At 49.3% G+C, this 21055-nt stretch overlaps 1 protein-coding gene and 1 pseudogene across 1 annotated transcript; both read right to left on the bottom strand.

The window, feature by feature from the left end:
* Positions 1 to 11025: 11025 nt before the first annotated feature.
* LOC109778326 (endo-1,3;1,4-beta-D-glucanase-like) lies at positions 11026 to 16636 on the bottom strand (annotated as a pseudogene).
* A 1241-nt stretch (positions 16637 to 17877) lies between these two features.
* LOC109778325 (endo-1,3;1,4-beta-D-glucanase) lies at positions 17878 to 20765 on the bottom strand. The gene is made up of 7 exons (XM_020336876.4): positions 20460 to 20765; positions 20342 to 20363; positions 19685 to 19811; positions 19171 to 19261; positions 18994 to 19083; positions 18795 to 18898; positions 17878 to 18244 (listed from the first exon to the last, which is right to left on the bottom strand). Exons 1-7 carry the CDS (start codon positions 20608 to 20610, stop codon positions 18104 to 18106), a joined length of 726 nt encoding a protein of 241 aa, XP_020192465.1. The 5' UTR covers positions 20611 to 20765; the 3' UTR covers positions 17878 to 18103.
* Between the last annotated feature and the right edge of the window lie 290 nt (positions 20766 to 21055).

The raw sequence follows: 21055 nt of genomic DNA, 5'->3' as shown, positions 1-21055 counted from the left end.
TCCTCCCTAGCGACATCCGTCATGACTCACCTCGAGTGGCAGCTTATGTGGAGGCGGATAATGAGCGGGCGCGCCAAGATGCTCTTGACTTGTTGGACGAACAGCGTGATGTGGCAGCAGCTCGCTCGACGATTTACCAAAAAGACCTGCGCCGTTATCACAGCCGCCGGGTTAAGTCCCGGGTCTTCCAGGAAGGTGATCTGGTGCTCCGGCTCATCCAAGATCAAACAGATGCACACAAGTTATCCCCGCCTTGGGAAGGGCCCTTTGTGGTCAGCAAGAACTTGCACAACGGGTCATACTACCTTATTGACGTTCGGGAGCACAAAGATTCACGCAAGTCAGAGGAAGAGACCCGTCGGCCGTGGAACATAGCTCAGCTTCGGCCTTATTACACTTGAGCCACCGGCTCTCGTGATGTACATATTTCTATAGCCATGTATATATTATGATAAATAATAAAGCAAGACCTCTGTCCTTTTCTCCTCCAAAGGTAAACGTGTTATTTCCATTACAACATCACATGGTCACTTGGAGGTGGATCCGGCTTATGATCGTATTCGAATCTAGCCGTAAACAATATGATCACCTGGGGGCTTCCTGTTCAAACATAGGTCGTATTCGAACCAAAGAGAACATAGCCGTCGATACCCACTTGATTGGCAAATTGCCGAGCTCATTGGGGAATTTTCTTTGATCATATTTGAATCATAGCTCAACCCCCTTTGGGAACCGACGTGGATCGTATTCGAATCAGCGTCGTTAAACAACTCTTAAGGTCATTTGGGGGCTTCCTGTTCAAACATGGGTCGTATTCGAACCAAAGAGAACACAGCTGTCGGTACCCTCTTGATCGGCAACGCCAAACCCACTGGGGGCTAGATGATCGAATTCGAATCTTAGCTTAACCCCTTTGGGACGGGTCTCTGGTCGTATTCGAACCGGAAGCCCCTAAGCTTTGATTTTCTGATTTTCAACAAGTCCTTCTGGTTGTATCAACAGTGTGCACGGCGGTTCTTACTCCGCCGACTTAACTTTGATTCACAGTGTTAGTAACACACAATAAGCATTATCAAAACTGGTAAACCGGAGTTGAGGTACCAACCCTATTATCCGGGTTCCATAAACCGGAAGTATAATTGAAGGCATGTAAGTATGCTATTATGGTTACATCAAGGATATAATTGAGGGCCAGCCTTTGATGACTTCGATTCATATTCCGGGTTATATGTATAAGATCTATGACTCTCAGTGCAGTAAGCCGCCTAGAGACTTGTGACTTGTTTTCTATGCAGGATGGTTAAAGACAGCTATTCGAGCTTAAGGAAAATAAATGATCAATTATGACCCGGAGGAATATAAGGAAGCAACTTCAATGGAGTTAAGCATTCAACACGTGCACGATGGCACGACAAAGTTAAAATGTTTGTCCTACTCTATTATAAGACTCCCCGAGTCCAAAAGGTGAGGCATTGTTTTAAAAGCATAACCATGGGCCGCCTAAGAGTTAAGATGCTTGCTGGGTCGACGCTTCCGGCTCATCCCTCTCCGCTCCTCCGACTGTTCCCATGACCTGGAAGGTTGACGATTTCCAGTCAATGCCGCTCAAAGCTTCAAATTGAGCCTCCTCATCAATTAACCCGGCCGGGTCAACTTCTGGGGCGAAGGTATGCTTACGAGTCGGAGGGATCAAGCTGATTACTTCGTAGCGTGGAGTGGGGATCCTCTGATTCTCCGAGTCATAGCCCGGCTGATACTTGGTGAGGTCGGTGTCATTCCCAATCAAGGTAGCCACCGGGCGTACGCTCTTCACACAATCAGCAAAATCTTTTTGGTCAAAGGGAGTACCGTCTTCCTTCAGACTGGGGTATCCAAGTGCGATCTCCGCCGGGTCTAGCTCCGGGAGGAAAGCCTTGGCCCGGCTCAGAGCAGCTATGGCTCCGGCTCTTGCAGAGGCCCGTCGTAGCTCTTGAAAGCGCTGAGGAAGAACGGCGAGCCGCCGAAGCACGTCCGCCAGGTGAGTCAGAACCTCATTGGACAGGGCCACAACGGCCAAAGCACGCTGTGACCCGGTGTAGAGTTGCTCCACCAGGGTGTACACGGCCTTTAGCTTGGTCAGCACATTCTGATTAAGGTTGGCGCTTCTGGGACCTGTTTAACAAAGTTAGGTAAGCCGCTAGCAATGATGGGACTTATGAGATATAAAGAATGTACACTTGTTGAAAGCCTGCAGAATGACTTACCGAAGATTGCTGCGACCATCTGTGACACATGGCGTTTTAAGCCGGAGAGTTCGGCGGTTCTTTCCGTCAGAGCAGCCTCCGCCTGTTCGGCCCGGCTGACCAAAGCAGTTTTCTCCTCGGCCCAAGTCTTCCTTTCGGTTTCAAACTTCTTCTTCAGCTTCTCTTGTGCAGCAACACTGAACTCGAATTTGGCGTTGGCCTTCCGGGTCTCAGTTTCCTGAGTCTTCAGGCGGTTCTTCAGCTCAGAGATTTCAGCTTCAAATTTTTTGCAAGCAGCCTGTACAAATTCCGGGTTATAGTATGAGTGATTGTTATGCAACATTAAAGTCCCAAGCACTTTCCAAGCAAAGACACTTGGCACTTGGGGGCTAATGCATGTTGAAAGATTTTATTTACAAATTGCCGGTTCATGAAAGTAAGCCGGAAGTTAAGTCTACAACATATTCTATCATAAGTAATAGACTTGGGGGCTAGCATAGTAAGACTGACTATGGAGTAAGCAAGAGTTTTGTACCTCAGATTTTTGTTGGATCTGCTTCACCATATCAATCTCCAGATCCCGGCTGTTGTGCACTTGACCAATGTAACCCGAGACAATGTCTCCAATGCTCAAGTTAGCATAATCAGTAATCTCCAATCTAGCCCGGCGGCGCTCTAGCAGCTCTTCCTTGGCAGAGCATCTGGCCAGTACAGTGGGTCTTCCCGGCTCAACGTATTCAGTCCGGGTAATCACCACATCCGGGTCATCGGCCGGTTGAGCTGAGCTGGGAATCTCCGGGTTAGCAGCAGTCTCTATGATTGGCTCGTCGGTTGGAGCAGTGGCTTCAGGAGCAGAGGCAGCTGGTGGCTCTTGAGCTGAAGCCTCCGGTTCAGTCAGGACCGGCTCTTCGACCGGTTTATTCTTCTTCGCTCTCTTGCTGAGCTTTGCTTGAGCACTGAAAGGACAAAAGGTTAGTACAAAAGCATGAGGAAGATAAGCACAACATAAGATGATCATCATTACCCGGGCGCGGTCTTGAAAGCCGGCAGGGTAGATTGCATAGAATCACCAGAGGAAGGTGAAGTTTCCTGATAATTTGAATCAGACGAATTGAGCGGTTGACGAGTGACACCCGCTAAAGGATGAAAAGGGTATAAGTTGGAGATAACCTCAGTCCGGCGCTTTCTTGATGCCTCGGGTAAGCCGGAGGAGAGGTCTGCATCCTTGCTGGCCCGGGTTTGCCTCCGGCTCTCATGAATCTGTTGCTTCAAAAGAAATTGAGGATCTTGATAAGCTAAAGGATGCGAAAATCTTACTTTCTGGGTTACTCTTCGGACTTTCAGCCTTGGCAAGGGGTCCGAGTCGGAGGAAAGTATAGTTACCTCTTCCGTTACCGGGTTACTCGCTCCGGTATCATCCTGCAGATAATCAAGTCAATAAGGTGGTTAAAAGACAGACGAAAAGCAGAAACAAAAGAAGAGTCTAAAGAATCAAGGGTTACCTCTGACTCGGAGCTATCATCCAGCTGAAGCAGCTCTGAGGTGGTAGGCTTGCTTCCCTTTTTACGGGGAGCGGCTCTCTTGGCGGCTTTCTTAGCCTTTTTGGCTTTTTTAGCCGCCTCATGGTCATACTTGACCTTCCAGAACTTATCGTCAGCCTGAAAAATACAATAAAGGCTTCTTAAGGTTCAGATGAAAACTATCCAAAGGGAAAGTAAGATGTTCAGGTCAGTGGCTTACCGCTGGAGCCGGGTTAGTCTTGCGGAAGGGGCTTAAGCCGGTCCTCCCGCGGTCTGTCAAGCTCTCATTCAAGAGGGACTTGGTCATGTCGTCAACGACGTCTTCTGGTAGATCGTTGCGGCTGTGCCTCAAAGGGTCATCTTTCCGGCCCGTGTAATCACACATTAAGCCGGGGCGGCGGCTCAAGGGGATCACCCGCCAAGAGATCCAGACCCGGACGAGATCAATGCCGTTGAGGCCATTTCCCAGGAGAGCCTTAATCTTGTTGATGGTGGGGATCAGAGGTTGACGCTCGGCTTGAGATAGCTTATCTGGCAGGGGGTGACTTGGCTCCAGACGCAGGGCACAAAAGCCGGGTAGAGGGCTCTCGTCAGCCGGAGAAGTATCCTGGCAGTAGGACCATGTCTGGTTCCAGTCTTTTGGATGGCTTGGCGGCTCAGCGTAAGGAAAGAGGCAATCTCTCCGGCGTTGAATGGAGATTCCACCAAGTTCCAGGCTCGGCCCGTTGGCGCACTCATTCTGGCGGTTCAGATAAAACAGCTCTCTAAAGAGCAGTAGGCTGGGCTCTTCTCCAAGATATACTTCGCAGAATACTTGAAAGTTGCAGATATTTGACACGGAATTGGGTCCTATGTCTTGCGGCCGCAGATCGAAGAAGTTCAGAACGTCCCTAAAGAATTTTGAGCCGGGCGGTGCGAAGCCCCGGCTCATGTGATCAGCAAATATCACCACCTCACCATCTCTAGGTTGAGGTCTCTCCTCCGACGGGTCAGGGGCACGATAAGACATGACATCCTTCTTGGGCAGGTAACCCGTCTTCACGAAATCCGCTAAGGTTTCGTCAGTAACATTGGATCTCATCCAGTTGCACGTGATGGGTGCCTTGGGAGCTTTGGGTGACATTGTGAAAGATGAAAGCCTATGATAAAAGGAAATGACCGGTTCAATTATAAGCCGGAGGAAGTTTACAGTTCAATGTTCCAAATGGCGGCTTATGAAGGGGCCTAATGACATATGGTTAATTGCGTCGGGTTATCTAAGCCGCTGAGGGCATCGTGAGTAATTCAAGTTGTCTAAAGCCTTATTATAAATGAGCCAGAAATTTCTACAGCGTGTGGCCTCTTTTAAGCTGGAGATATGAGCCGCCATAACTAAATAGATGCAATTTTTGACTAAGTGTGGCACAAACAAGTTTCACGGATCGCAGTGATTATTTTGGATCAAACGATCGGCTAAAAGGGAAAAATTTCTAGACCTAGAAAGCTGATACAGAGAAGTTCATGAGCTCTAAGGGGATCTCTTTGCAAGTAAAGGGGGTGTGCCACTATTGAAAATGGATGCGCAACAACTACCGCAGGAGCTCTGCACTACTTTTGGATCAAACTGGACTGTAGAGGAAGAACTACGAAGAACTCGAGAAGAACAGCGAAGAACAGAGGAAGAACAGTAGAACCCTAAATGCGGATCTATGGTGGAGAGGTGCAGGTACTTACCGGCACTGAGGAGTCGCGGAGGTCGCCGCCGTTTCTCTGGACCAGGTCAGGGTGATGCAGCGGCCAAGGTTGAGGAAGACAAGGGACGCGGCGGCGGCCGCGGCGGAGTTCGAGCTCTCGGGTGGCAGAGGAGGAAGACGATGGAGGCGACAAGTGAATGAAGACATAAGGGTCGGGCCTATTTATAAGGGGCGGCTCATAAGTGGGCGCGAGAAACGAGGAGGCCACGGCGTGATTATCTCGCCACAGAAGCGCCTCGATTTCCGGGATAGCCATTAAAGATAAGATCCGTTAGGATATACGGAATAAAGAAATGAACTTAGTGGAAGATGACGTCATGGCGGGTTATCAGGAATCCAGAAGATGACGTCACGGCGGGTTAAAACCTTCGCACAAATGTAAGCCGGAAGATTTTCTCTCAAAGGGATTGAAGATTGACATGAACTGGTTCAAATCAATCTAGGGCCTAATGTTGAGGATATAACCATTAGAGTCACCCGCCCAGGAGGGGCCGGGTTACGTCATAATGGTCATCACGCGAAGCCCAGTACCGAGCTTGAAGACGGCGGGCCAATAATGGGCTTAAGACCCGGAGGCGGCTCAAGGCCTGTAGTTATAAACCGCCGTTATAGCAAGACTTGTAGTGTAAGGCAAGAATAGTTAGGAGTCCGAGCCGGACACTATTATGAGCCGGCCGGGACTCTGAGAGCCGCTGGGTGTCAACCTCTCTATATAAAGGGACGACTCGGCGGCGGTTCAGGGACAAGGAAGATCAAATCGATAACCAAGCAGGGCAGTTTAGCTCTTGGTCGTCGAAACCTTAAGCAATACAACCTCAACTGGACGTAGGCTTTTACCTTCACCGTAAGGGGCCGAACCAGTATAACCCTCGTGTTCCTTGTCCCGTTTAACCCCTTTAAGCTTCCTAGCTGCGATGGCTCCACGACTAAGTCCTAGCTCAAGGACATCTGCCGTGACAATTCCACGACACGGGCGGTGCACTCGTGGGTGTCAAGATCCTGAAGAGGGAGTGCTGTGTTGGCCGCAGCAGGTTCAGAGTTAGAGTTAGAAGCCGGAGGAGGGGTTGTAGGAATTGAAGATGGAAGGGGGGGAGTTACCGTTGGCACTTGATGATTCTCCTGCGGAGAAAGTGAAGGTGGGCGGCGCTGGGGGAGCTGGGTCGGCCGGGGCGACGAGAGCGAAGGCCGACGAAGCGGAGCGAAGCACGGGGCCCACCACACCATCCCCTGCGTGAGCAGGAGGAGCAGGCGGGTCAACGGCCGCCACCCTGGGCAGCGGGCGGATGACAAGTGGAGCCGGGGCCGGCACCGCAGGTGCATGCACCGCGTCAAGGGAGTCTGATGAGACTGCATGCAGGAGGGGGACGTGCATGCCCTCAGAGCCGCTCAAGTCGTCATCAGAGACGACAAGAGGGTCACGTGCAGAGCTAGGAGGGGGAAGGACAGTTGACAGGACAGGACCAGAGGTGGCACCGGCATGAGAGGCATGGAGGGCTCGTGCGTCAGGCGAGGGGGGGTGGGCAACAGGCCTGGTCCCACCGTAGGTGGGATCTGCACGCCAGCCCGCCCTGACGGCAGAGACCACCGGAGCAAAGTGCTGAGGTGAGGGCGGGCGTGGAGAGGCGCGCTGGGAGAGAGGAGCAGAGTCGTCATCGGAGGAGGAGCCACCAAAGGGGCGCCGTCGCCGTGGTGCCAGCGAGAAACTTCTACAACCTTAGCGATTTTGATCTCGTTGATGGGTGGGAGCTGGATGACTAGGCCAGGTGGAGCCGGCTTGCCGGACTGGAGCAGGACGAGAGCGCGGACCGAGGTGTAGTCGATACCGTGAAGACAGAAGTCATCCACGGCACAAACGTCGCCAAGGAAAGCAAGCGCCAATCGAATGCCGTCTTCGTGCCAGAGCTCATGAGGGAACTCTGACACCTCGACCTCGGCTAGGTCGGAGAAGATGGCAATGGAGCGGTCTGCATGCTCTACAGGCTCGATAGTAACTAGGTTGCCCTCAAATTCTATTGGACTGTGGCGGAGGACATCATTGCGTGCCTCGAGAGTGTGGAAGGTGATGCATGCAACCCCGCGCCAAGACCCGCCCAAGATGAAGGCCGGGTTGCCGCAGGTGTGCTGGATGACGCGGCGGATGAGAGGGGTGGGGTTGTGAACGGGTGTTTGCAGGTGTGCGAAGGCGAAGCGGCGTGGGCAATACATAAGGCAAGGTGGGACAGCGACACGCGACATATCGCCATAGGGAGGGATCATGCCGGCCTCACGTTGAGGGCGAGGAGGATCCTCATCCGGCTCGGAGTCGGAGACATGGGATTCGGCCATGGCGAACTGCGAGGCAGTGAAGATGTCTGTGAGGCGGGCTCTGAGCGCGTGGGTGTCGAATGGAGTGGAGGTGTTGTGGGTGAGGTGGTGGTGCAGGGTGGTGGGGGTTGGGGGAGGTGCAGCTGTGCGTGGTGGTGAGGGAGGAGGCAGTGGCACGCCGTCGGAGTTGACGGGGACGCCGTGGAGGATGAACGGGGAGGGGACGCAGACAGCAGGGAAAGGCTCCGACAGGATAATGGGCACCTCTCCTATCATGAGGGTGTGGGGGACGCGGGTCGTGGCCGACGAGGAGCTGCCGTGATTCATCCTGCGACGACAGAAGGCGGGGTTAGGGCTTGCGGTGAATGATTCGGGGAGAGGGGGGGAAAAGGCCAAAGGCGGAGGTACCTGCAGTCGCGGCTGCGGTGGCCGTTCCGCCAGCAGTGAGCGCAGCGAACAGGGTCTCTGCAAGCCTCGATGCGGTGGTCGAGAGCGAGGCAGCGGAAGCAGTGAGGTTTCTTGTGAGATTTTTGTGGTGGATGGGGGTGGCGATGGAGAGGGGGGAGGGCCCGGCGTGGTGGTATATATATAGGACGTAGCTGGGGGTAGCTATGGGCACGAGGGGAGGAGAGGAGCGCGTCCCGATAGGTGGCCGTTGTGGCGCTGTTGGACCGCATGGGCGGCGTATCTTGTGGCAGAGGGATGTGATCTGAAGCGTGCAGCAGAGGTTGAGGCAACTTGGCGTCAGGGCGTGGGGATCGAGCAGGCGGATTAGGCTGCGGCGGCGAAGTAGTAGCGATGATTACGGCTAGATGCTGGCCAGGGGTAGGCTCGGGGGTGGCGTGGGCGAGCGAGGGCGAGACCGTGCGATTCCTTCGGTTCCCAATGCAATCTCCTGGCACGGCGTGGGAGCGGTGGGCAGGCGGGGGGAGACAGGGGGCGGCGCGGCGCCGTCCGGATTAGACGCGGGTGGGGGCAGAGGGTGAGCCAGATTTGGCACAGACAGAGATACAAAAGGGGATGCTTGGGTTCTAGCGCGAGCGATGCACGCATGCGTCTCCGGTCGTGATGCGTACGGATCTTTGGGAGGATTTGGTCTGCCTTTCTCCACTGTGCTGCCATCATTGTGCATGGGGTGGGCCCGGCTATCCTGCATGGGTGAGGGGATGTGCGGGTCTCTCGTGAGGGCGGCTGGGTTTGGTCCGAGCATGCGTGGGCGTGTAGGCGCGAAGGGCCCCAGGATAGAGACGGTGCGCGGCGTGAGCGGTGTATGGGAGCAGGCATGATATAGCGGTAAGTGACGGGCACAGTGCGCTGCTGCATGGTCAAGCTAGCCAAAGAGGAAGAGACGAAAACCAGAGAAGTCTAGGGACCCATGCCTGAGAATTTGAACCTTAGCGAGGCGAGAGAAGATACCAGTTTTGAAAATGAGCTCATCTACTTTGATTGCATGGAAATCTTGTTTGACTGAAAAACAGTGGTTTAGAGCTGACTCGACAAGCATTTCATTAGGTCTAACCGAAATTGGCATGAAAGTAACCCCGAAGCAGTGGTTGTGAGAGGTGTAAAGCGAATGTGTTGGGAGCTGATTAGGGTGATTAGCATGCAACATACGGTAATAAAATCTAATACCAGGCCGAGCACGTCTAACCTTGGGTAGATCAAGGGTTGTTGACGGTGGTGGCGGAGAAGCAGAGATGTTCGTCGTCGGTGGGGAAGCCGTGGTTTCAGGCACGGGGATCTCAGCGATTCCAGCAAGCGGGCGTGCGGAGGCACCCAGAGCTGGCGGGCGAGGGAAGCGGATCAACATGCCTCTTTTGTGGAAATCTCCCATGTCAGCGACGAGGTTGGCCACCGCGGGGCTGGCAACGGTGAAGGCGAAGCAAGAGTCGCCCTCATCGGTGACATTGAAGTGGGAGAAGCAGCCGCCGAAGAGGCGAGCGAGGATGAGGGCCATGAAGTGAGCTTGTAGGATAAACGGGAATTGGATGACACGAGCGTACATGCGGCACCCATGGCGGTTGTGGTGCGGGTCAATGGTGGCAGTCGACCGGAGTTGCGAGGAGACCACACCTTCAATGTGAAGGCAGAGGTCTTCGGGGACTTGCAGGAGGGAGGCGAGCGACAGGCATGAGGCGGGCGCAGCAGAGGTGGGTGGAGGCAGAGGCAGCGAGCGAGCGAAGGAAAAGGCGTAGTTGCGGTGGCGGATTGGTTTTGATGTAGAATGATCTCGCCGATGCGCGGCGTAGCCACATGGAAACGGAAGACCAGTGAGGAGCACTGGGCGACGAATAAGTCGGCGGCACAGCCACCAAGGACGGCTTGGAGCAGAGCGGCCCGTGATGGCGTCAAGGTGGCGGTTGGAGAACTCGAAGATGAGGTAGAGTGGCGACGCAAGGCGTATCGCCGGCGTGGTGACTGCAAGGCGGCAGTAGAAACTGCAGTCATCCTCAAACTCTAACCCCATGGCATTGCCGCAGTCCAGGAAGCAGCGGAGAGCCACTTGCCCTGCTTTGACATAGGGAGGGTCGAAGAAAGGCAATGGCGGTGGCGCCACGGAGGGGCGCAGGGCATCGAGGGGGCTGGTGGTGAGCGTGTGATCATGGGGAGAGCTGTCGGCGGCCGGAGTTGAGCTGGGGGCGGTGCGGTGGAGGGCCGGAGGTGGGAGGAGGAGAGGAGAGGGGAGAGCCATCAAGCCTCTCGCTTGTGTTTCACAAATTTGAACTGAAAACTACAAACAGACTACAAACAGAGATTACCATTCTGTAATTCCAGCTCCCTTTCCTTCTCATACGAAATATGTTTCATCAACACCATCTACTACATGGCTGTATGGCTGTCAGGACGCAATGGCCCAAGGTCACCGTTTCTACATGCAGACTCGTCGGCTTTATCAGTGTTAAGCACTTAAGCTATTGCTACACCATTGACAAAATTAAGTAACTGCTCCATGTTGAAGGAGATGCAAAGGAAATAACATGCAAATGTAACCATTTCAGAATGGTAACTCTCACGAGAAAATAAATTCACAGTGTATCTCAGTTTCGGCACATCGAACGCTGCAAAGATAAAATGGTTCTCGGTATACATACTTTATAGGCACTAGAGTCTGGAACGCTGCAGGTGTTGGAGATTGGCCAGTTAACTCGACCAGTTGTCTTACCGGAGGTGTTGGAGATGACGGCAGTGGGCAGAGCCAACAACAATCACCACACAAGTTACATAGACAACGAGACAAGTGGTCCAACTCTCAAAACTACAAATATCGCATTTTATTTCAGTGCTATAGTATTATAGTAATGTGTTCAGCACAAGCAGAGACTGATATGAGCAAGCACACAATACATACTGCACAGGACAGACACCTGCAGACGACCAACGATGCGGACCATAACATAAACCCTGGATGATTGCATGATGACTGGTGAAGAGTGACACTGGCCTATTAAGAAAAAAGGACCGCTAATTCAGGTTCACTTTAGGTTCTTGTTAAACCAGTCGATCATGTCTGACAGGGCTTCCTCAGCACTCTTCACAGCACCTGCGTCTTCACTTTTGTATCTCACAGTCCATCCATGAGAAACCCCAGGGAAAATCTTGACAAAGTGAGCAATCTGTAGGTTCATAAATGATCATATCAGGATGAAAGATTTTGAGCTCCGGTTCTGCAACAATATCGTACCGATAATGTGTGTCTCCAATTTACCTACATTCTACTGTACTTTCTGGTTGCTTTTTCTCAATCTGTAACATCTATTTCCTAATTCTTCATGATACTACACTTTCGGGTGAATATAAGATAATACCTTCTTACTTCCAAGAAACTAGTCATTCACATGGATAATAACTAGTACTATAAATTGCTGCTAAGTCCAGTGACTCATAAAGTAAAATATTGCATAAGGCTAGTTGGCCCTTATTTAAAAGAAAAGATGATTGTCAGCTCCTTTGATGTCAAAAGCTAATTAGATTGGGAGGAAGTAGCAACACATTATGCTGGAACAGTCAAACAGTATACTAATCAGATACAGCTTGGCACTGAGCCATTTTCAAATTTGACAACTTAGTTATATCACATATTCCATACCTAGACAACGTCATAGTTGATTTGAAGAACTGGTTGCTCGAAATGAGAACTTACCCCAGAGTTAGAAGAGGATAGAACCTGCTCGAACTGCTTGACCAATTCTGGTGGGGATGTTTTGTCAGTTTCAGCTCCAAGTATAGCGATGGGGCATTTCACCTCTGAAATATAGCACATGTCATAGTGTAAGAATCTGAAGCCTTTCAAATGGAACAATGTTAAGTATGTATCTTGAATTCTCAAGGAAGATATCTTACCTTTGATATCGTCAACAGTAACAAAAGAAGGGTGTGACATAACAGCTGCCTGTATCTCATTAGCTTTCGCTAACTCTGCAACTCCCTTTGCTGATATGTAAGGAGAAGAAGCATAATGCTTAGCAGGTTAAACCTTATAATTTGGGTTCAGATGTAATAAAACAAAACTGTGCTTACCACCCCAACAATAACCTGCAGCCCCAACAGTAGATACTCCTTGTTCTTTTAGAGCAGCAATAACAGGTTTTGCCTCTTCAAATGCTTTTCCCTGTATAAAGGAACAATTCATTCGTTTATACTCCCTCTGTCCGGAAATACTTGTCGGAGAACTAACTTCAGAAACTGGCAAATCAACTCCATTTAAAAAAATAAGTGTGTCTTCACCCTCAGGCGACAGCTACACAGGGGCCTACATATATTCTTACAAATTCATAGCATGCTTTCATATACATGTTGTTAGGTTTGGATATTGGTTTTACCATCACTTCTCACCCTTGGTTACTTAGTTAACAGTGTGTGAATCAAAGTACCAAGGCCAGCAACCTCATGCGATGGAAACTGGAAAGCTTTTGGAACATATACCTTAATAAACATAAACTAAAGCAAACGTGACCTGAACATTTACAAGAAATAAAAGGAACAAGGTTTGCGGGAATCAGGAGACAACAAACCGGAGCATGTTCTTTTAACCACACTTGTATTGGCCTGTCAGCGTTCAGGTACATATGGATCCCCATGTAAGAAATCTGGCACCACAACAAAATATCCAGACGAAGCAACTTTATCGGCTATCTTCCTTCAAGGGGAAAGAAACTACATCAGAACTCCCATCATAGCTGACACTTGTTGGTTGTGACAAACTAAAGTAGAGGTCTGTAACATCCCAAATTTTCAATTTGGTATGTTATACATAGATCATCATTGCATATCATGTTTTATTGCATTTTGACAAATCCTCGATAAATCCTAAGCAACTCAAGGACCCTCGGAGAGAATTGGGGATTTTCTCAAATTTTCATATTTGATTTTCATCAAATAATAAGACGAGGATTTTGGTTTTAATTATTTTCTCTCCGGAAAAATATTTCATTTTAAAAATAAACGAGAGGAGAAAATATGACTTCTCTAAAACAATTGAAATACTGGAGGAAAAATGTTAAAATCATTTATTGAAATTTATTTGGATTTTATTTGCAATTTTTATTGCATTACAAATATTGCATGTTTTCAAAATATTTTTTTTGTGTTAAAAAAATGTTCACCCTATTCTAGATTTTTTAACTAGACGGGAAAAATTTATTTTATATTTTTCTGACTTTTATTTATTTTTCTGTGAATTATTTTCCGCGGAACGTTTTAAAAAAAACGCGCGCGCCCGCTGGGCCGAGCCCAGCCGAGCGCCAGGCCGCCGGCCCACCCCGCGCCTCTCTCCTCTCCGCGCACGGGACGCCGCCGCGCCGCCGTGTCCGCCATGGACACGGGAGTCCGAGCCGCCGGAGCTTGCCCCTCCTCCAAGCCTCGCGCCGCCCCCCCCCCCCCCTTTATATACCCCGCAAAACCCCCCCTCTTCTCTCATCTAGCCGCCGCCGCCCGCCTTGCTCGTCGCCGCCGCCGCCCGCCTTGCCCGCCGCTGCCGCCGCACTTGCCAGCCGCCGCCGGTTGCCGCCGCCCCTCGCCGCCCCCCCTCCCCCCCCCCCCCCGAGCCCGCACCCCGCGCCCCTCGCCGCCCCTCGCCGCCGGAGCCCCGCCGGAGCCCCCGCCCAGACGAGGTACTGCCCCGTTCGTTTTGCCGGTTTTCTAAAAAAAACCATTCGTTTAAAAAAAAACCCTAGATCGGTTTTTTCGGTTTGATTATTTTGCGAGCGTTCACCGAACCGTTCGTTTTAACGAACGCGTTCGTCGGTTTTTCTCTGTTAACGAACGTCCGTTCTTTAACCGTTCGTCCGTTTTTTCTTTTTCGTCGGATTTTTCTGCGATTATCTCAGATTCGATTTCTGATCGAATCTTCGTTTCTGTTTAACTTCTCGCTCGTTTATCGAAATCAGGCGATTCAAGCGCCTAGAGTTTCGTCTCGAAATTCTCTTTCCGTTTAGCCTACTCAAACAAGTTTTTGCTACAGTAAAATTTGACCTAGATCCAGATTAGTAAACGAAGCTTCTTTCTTTCGCCGTTTGACTTCGTTGCTTCTTTCGAGTTGATTCTTTTTGCAAACCGGAGTTTTTAAGTTGAACTTACTGGTTGGATCTTCCATTCGAGTTTTACCTGTGCATTAGATGAGTACTGATTGTATGCTTGTTTGTTTGCGATAGAGTACCCGGAGTGTGCCGCTTGTTACTTCGACTCGTTAGGTTTTGCGGATCATCAGCAAGGCAAGTAACACTTTGATCATACTTTCCATGCCCAGTTTTTATTGCATTAGATCTATTCCTCAAACATTGCATGACTAGGATCTAACTAAATTGTGGGAACTGGGAAGTAGTTGAGGTAGTACCTATTACCTGTTTTCTTATCAAACCCTTGGGAGTTACTTCTACGTTGCTATTATTATTGCCATGCTATGCTCGTAGACGTGGTTTGGGTTTGAGAGATATTCATGACAGATGTGAGATGTTTATTAATGGTTCAACTTAAGGTGGCAACTAAAACTCACATCTGGGTGGATTGAGGCACCTGGAGAACCCAGTGTTGTCTGTTTGTATAAGGACCGCCACCCAGGCTCAAAGGGATCATAAGATTGTTCATGCTAGAAACTTCTGTGTGCAGCCACAAGCTATTATGGGCTCTAGCATAGTCGAGTAGGTTACATGATCTCTTGAAGAGGTGGGCTAGCAGATGTAGGGGAAAGTAGGTGTACCGGTCCATCCAGAGTAAAGAGTGATTGCTTCTGAAAGATTGTGTCTCGGTCATCCGTTTCTCAAACACCATGCAGTGCGAGAAATAAAACGAAGGCGATCGAGTCTTGTGGGGAAAAGTGCGCAAACCTCTGCAGAGTGTACAAACTAATCATGGTTAGCCGTGTCCCCGGTTATGGACAACTTGAGTATCTAGTACCTGGATTATCATTTGAATCTCATCACTATGTTATTTTTAATTAATTTTGTTGGGTTAATGATGACACTTAATTGGGATTGAGTTGGAGGTACCTTCTCAATGTTTAACAACCACCATGATAGTTAAATAAAATTTATTCCTTTGAAGTAGGATAAAATTGGCTTTTCGCAAAATTGTAACCATAGAGCTTTCCACCAGCCATATATGCATGTAGTATAGCATTATTACTGTTCATTACTCTCTATGTGTTACTTTGCCAGCATATTCTATGTGCTGACCCGTTTTCGGACTGCAACTTTTCATGTTGCAGACTTTTCAGACGACGAGTAAGGTGCCTTAGGTCGTGGTCTTATACTCAGTGATGCCGCTGGAGTTGATGGACTCACTTATCTTCCAAGTCTTCCGCTGTTATCGTTATTAGATGGCCTTAAGCCATGTTTATCATACTTAATCTCTTCGGAGATATTCGATGTAATAAGTGTGTGATTGCTACTCTGTTATAAATCCTCCATTTGTACTGTGCGTGTCAGCATTACTGATCCAGGGATGACACTGGTGCACAGCAGCACAGACCATTTGAAGTCTGGTCGCTACAAGGTCATAGGTCATCATAAAACAAAAAGTCCACTAAGAACTCTTCAAGGTTTAATAGCCAGGCCAAAATCTCAGCCATAAAATCTCACCAAGAATTACTCCTTATTAGAAGAAGGCCTCTGAGGACTAAATTGCCAAGTTCTGAACAATATGCATGACACAAAAACGGCAGCGGGAAAGCAATACCGTCACAACTCACTATTACGGCGTGATGAACAGAGCCTACAGACATGTCGTTGCTAAACCAAAAAGATGTACTGCATGCCCCGTTCCTAAATATAAGTTTTCGTAGAGATTCCACTATGGATCACATACGGATGTATATAGATGCATTTTAGAGTGTAGATTCATTCATTTCGCTCCGTATGTAGTTCATAGAGGAATCTCTAGAAAGACTTATATTTAAAAACGGAGGGAGTAGGTGCAAAACAGAGGTCGTAATGTCAGAGAGCACAAAAGTGTATACCTCAGATTCGGTGCTTCAAACCCTGCAAGGGGAAGACGGGAAGCGCTGTTATAACATAAGAGAATTCGGGTTATGAGAAGATAAGAGTTCTTGTCAAGGGCGGGGTTTACCGAAGATATCGGAGATGAGGACGACAGCGGCCTTGGACTCTCGGGCGCCGGCGACGTACGCCGTGATCCCGCCGAAGCTGTCGACGACCCTGCCCTCCCCGCCGGCGGGGTTGAGCGTCGGCGGGTCCGCGCAGCACTGCGGGCTAGCCATCCTGCCGAGGCTGCTGGTGCCTGGTGGTTGGGGTTGGGAACCAGACCAGCCGAGAGCCGACGGAGGTGACTGCGGGGTGTTTCGAATCTGTTCGTGGAGAAGGTTGGAGGCTTTTTGGTTGGGCCTTTCCTTTGTTTTTGTTTTTTACGGGTGGGCCTTTCATTTGTTTGCTCCAGGCAGGGTGACGGGTAACCTCACTGCTGACCCAACACTGATTTCGTTTTTTGCTTTGCTTCATGTGGCGGTAGCGACCGGCCAGGCCTGCCTGCCTGCCGCCGGCGCCAGCCAACTGACGGAAAACATCTCACGCGCCGGCTTCCTCCTATGTTGCCACGTGCCCCCGTGGACCCTGCACACCCCTATCCGTTTCACCTTATCGCCAACCGAAGCGACCACAACCACATGTTCCTCCGATCCCGTTTCTCCTAAACTCTCCGTTCCTGCCATGGGTCCTTTTCTCCTACCTTCTTTGAGCCGGCCATGGATCCCCTACTTTCCGACCTCTTGATCCTGTCATGGATGTTACAGCGTCCATGTGCACCCCAGTGAAAAGTGAGGAAGAGATTGTTCCATGACCTTCATCTCACTGCTGCAAAATCGCCATGTCCCTGTTGCCAGAGGCCGTGCTACGAGCCCCGGGCAGCGGAGCTGCGACCATAGACACCGACCAACGGCAGGATTTCGTGATCATCAACTGCAACATAGATGATGTCGTGGTGGCAACGACCACAACATGGATGATGTTGTGGTGAGGAAGGCTGCGGTGATGGTGATGGGACAGTGGGTTCGCAACATCGTCCATGTTGCAGTGGGTCACCGCAACATGAACCATATTGCACGAAAACTACTGTGCGAACGATCCTCCCTTGCCCAATATGTGCACGATGCTAAACCGAATGCACCCGATATGTGCACGATGCTAAATCGAATGCACGGGTGCACTTCCACCCCATGCATCAACGGCTTGATTTGGCAATGCACGGGTGCACTTCCATCCCATGCATCAACGGCTTGATTTGGCATGTCGGGCACATGTCGGCAAGAAAATGTCGTTTCTATATTGGGACTCCCCACTAAATGCAATGTCACACAAGCTAAAGGCGACCGCAACATGGCCCACCTTGCAATGGGTGCCAACACCCCAACATGGCCCGCCTTGCTATGGGTGCCCACAACATGGTCCGTTTTGCGATCATCCTAAGGATGTCTAGGACAGATCAAACAGGTGCCGACCCGGCCGATCTGATCAGCCGGATGACGCATGGCGTCAGCCCGCGTCTCTATAAAATTATATTGGAACAAGGAATAAACTGGGTTGTAACGATCTGTCCTTTCATCCCCAACACCAAACAAAAGAAAAGTAACCAGGGAAGTGCCAGCTCACAGAACTGCAAATACCACATTTTATTTGAGTGCAATAGTTCAGTGTTCAGCACAAGCAGACCCCGAAATGAGCAATCACACACATACCAGCAGACCTGCGGCAGACAAAGAAGCATGCCCTATAGGCTATAGCTAAGAGACCATAACATAAACCGTGGATGCTCGCGTGATGACTCCTGAAGAGTGACACTGGCTTATTACAAAAGGATGGCCGCTAATTCATTAGGTTCACTTGAGGTTCTTGTTAAACCAGTCAACCATGTCCACCAGGGCTTCCTCAGCGCTCTTCACAGCAGCTGCGTCTTCGCTTTTGTATCTCACGGTCCATCCATGAGAAACCCCAGGGAAGATCTTGACAAAGTTAGCAATCTGTAGTTCCATAAGATATCGTATCAGGATGGGAGATTTTGAGCTCGAGTTCTCAAACAATAATGTGTCTCCAATTTATGCACATTCTACTGTACTTTCTGACTTAATTTTCAGACAATATTACGTCCTTTTCCCTCTTTTTCATCATGATACCTTTAATACTAGTGAATATTAGATAGAAATAGAATAATACCTTCTCACTTTCAAGAAAACAAGATGCTCAGATGGATAATAACACTAGCTTGTAACTATAAAATGCTAAGGTTTGACCAGGGGCTCGTAAAGTAAAAGCCATGAAGCCTGGATGGCTCTTAATTGCAAAATGTCTGATACCTACTTTAACATCAAAAGGCAAATTGGTACATAATTTGGGAAGGAAGTAGAAACAAGTGATGCCGGAACAACCAGACAACATTCTGGTCAGATACAGTTCCGCACCAGGGCAGCTCCAAATTTGACAATTAGTTTAGCCTTTGTTATATCACATATTCTATAGCTTGAGTACATCATGGTTGGTTTGAAGACCGGGTTGCTCGAAATGAGAACTTACCCCAGAGTTAGAAGAGGCTAGAACCTGCTCGAACTGCTTGACCAATTCTGGTGGGGATGTTTTGTCAGTTTCAGCTCCAAGTATAGCGATGGGGCATTTCACCTCTGAGATATAGCACATGTCGTAGTGTAAGAATCTGAAACCTTTCAAATGGAACAATTTAAGTGAGTATATATAATTCTCAAGGAAGAGATATTACCTTTTATATCATCAACAGTAACAAATGAAGGGTGCGACATAACGGCTGCCTGGATCTCATTAGCTTTTGCTAACTCTGCAACTACCTTTGCTGATATGTAGGGAGAAGAAGCACAATGCTTAGCAGGTTAAACCTTAGAATTTGGGTTCAGATGTAACAAAACAAAACAGTGCTTACCACCCCAGCAATAACCTGCAGCCCCAACACTAGACGCTCCTTGTTCCTTTAGAGCAGCAATAACAGGTTTTGCCTCTTCAAATGCTTTTCCCTGTATAAAAGCACAATTTATTCGTTTATATTAGATGTGACATCACATTCAGTGAGAAGTAACTCAAACCCCTATCAGCTCAGTAGAGCGTCTCCATTCTATTCTTCTGACCCAGGAGAGCTTATCCACGTTGGTGGAAGAACAGGACACAATCAGTCAATATCCTACACATATTCTCACAAAGTCATAACATGCTGCCATATACATGTTAGGTTTGGACCTATTGGTTTTATCATAACTTCCCACCCTCGGTTACTTAGTTAACACTGTCCGAATCTAAGTACAAAAGGCCAGCAATGTCATGCGATGGAAACTGGACAGCTTTCGAAACATATAGCTTAAACATAAACTAAAGCAACGTGGCCTGAACATTTACAGGAGAAATACAAGAACAAGGTTTCAGGGAATCAGGAGACAACAAACCGGGGTATGCTCCTTTATCCACACTGCTATTGGTCTGTCAGCGTCTTCAGGTACAAATGGATCCCCATGTAAGAAATCTGGCACCACAACAAAATATCCAGACGAAGCAACTTTATCGGCTATCTTCCTTCAAGAGGAGAGAGGAAAGAAGCTACATCAGAGAACTCCTTCATTGTGAATTGTGATAAACTAAAGTAGAGGGCACAGGGCGTCATAAAATAGAAGCCCACAAGAAACTATTCAGAAATTAACAGCTGGGCTAAAATCTCAGCCATAAATTGTGTGAACCTTCCAGTTACATATTTGCCCAAAGTGTGTGAGAATAATGAGGAACTTCTATGCAGCGACTGCAATTCGAGTATCCTTCGTCCTTCTGGTGCGGATCGACTTCCACACCCAGCACCGAAGTATTATTATCAGATGGCCTCTGAGGACGAAACTGCCCATTTTTTAGACAGTACGCACGACTCGGCAAAAACGGCAGGCGAAAAGCAACACCGTTGCTAAATGGCGTGATGATTTTATCACTATTGATGAATGCCGCCAAACGGGGACAGAACGGAATCTACCGACTGTACGAACATACCTATGCTAAACTAAGAGATATGGGTATAAAACAAAACTCGTGATGTCAGAAAGCACAAACAAGTATACTACCTCAGATTCGGCGCATCAAACCCTGCACGCAGAAAACGGGAACGGCCGTTAATCGTCACTATCCCCGGCAACCGAACTTGAATACGAATAGAGAAGAATTCTGGCCGAAATCAATTACCGTAGACGTCGGAGATGAGAACGACGGCGGCCTTGGACTCTTGGGCGCCGGCGACGTACGCCTTGATCCCGCCAAAGCTGTCCACGACCTTGCCCTCGCCGGCGGCGGGGTTGAGCGTCGGCGGGTTCGCGCAGCACTGCGGGCTCGCCATACTGCCGAGGTCACGCTGGTGGGGAGGGCTAGAGTGATTGCTTGGCGATGAGATTGGGAACCGGACCAGGCGACAGCAACGCAGCGGCACGAAATAAATGGGGGGAGAAGGACAGCGGACGCGTGACTGGCGGCTCGTTTCGAATCTGTTCGCGTCTGGTCGAAGCTCCCAGACTTTTGGCCTTCGCTTTACCGTTTAGGGCATGCCCAATGCATAGTCTCAGGTGATGCCTCACATGCCATGTAGAATCGGATGACAGAAAAAGCAGGATCTTTTTCAGGAGGCGGGTGCTTAGAGAGAAAAGTGTGGTCTGATGCATAAAGTTAGAAAAAGTTAAAGTGAAGAGGAGGGATGCATATGTAGTGAAAGTCACTTTTTATTTTTTGATGAGGCCCACTAGTAGTAGTTTGCATCAGGGAGAAAAAATCAACACATATGCCTCAAA

The sequence above is a fragment of the Aegilops tauschii genome, chromosome 1, assembly GCF_002575655.3.
Source record: "Aegilops tauschii subsp. strangulata cultivar AL8/78 chromosome 1, Aet v6.0, whole genome shotgun sequence".
Lineage (NCBI taxonomy): Eukaryota > Viridiplantae > Streptophyta > Magnoliopsida > Poales > Poaceae > Aegilops > Aegilops tauschii.
This window is presented reverse-complemented; position numbering and strand designations above follow the sequence as displayed.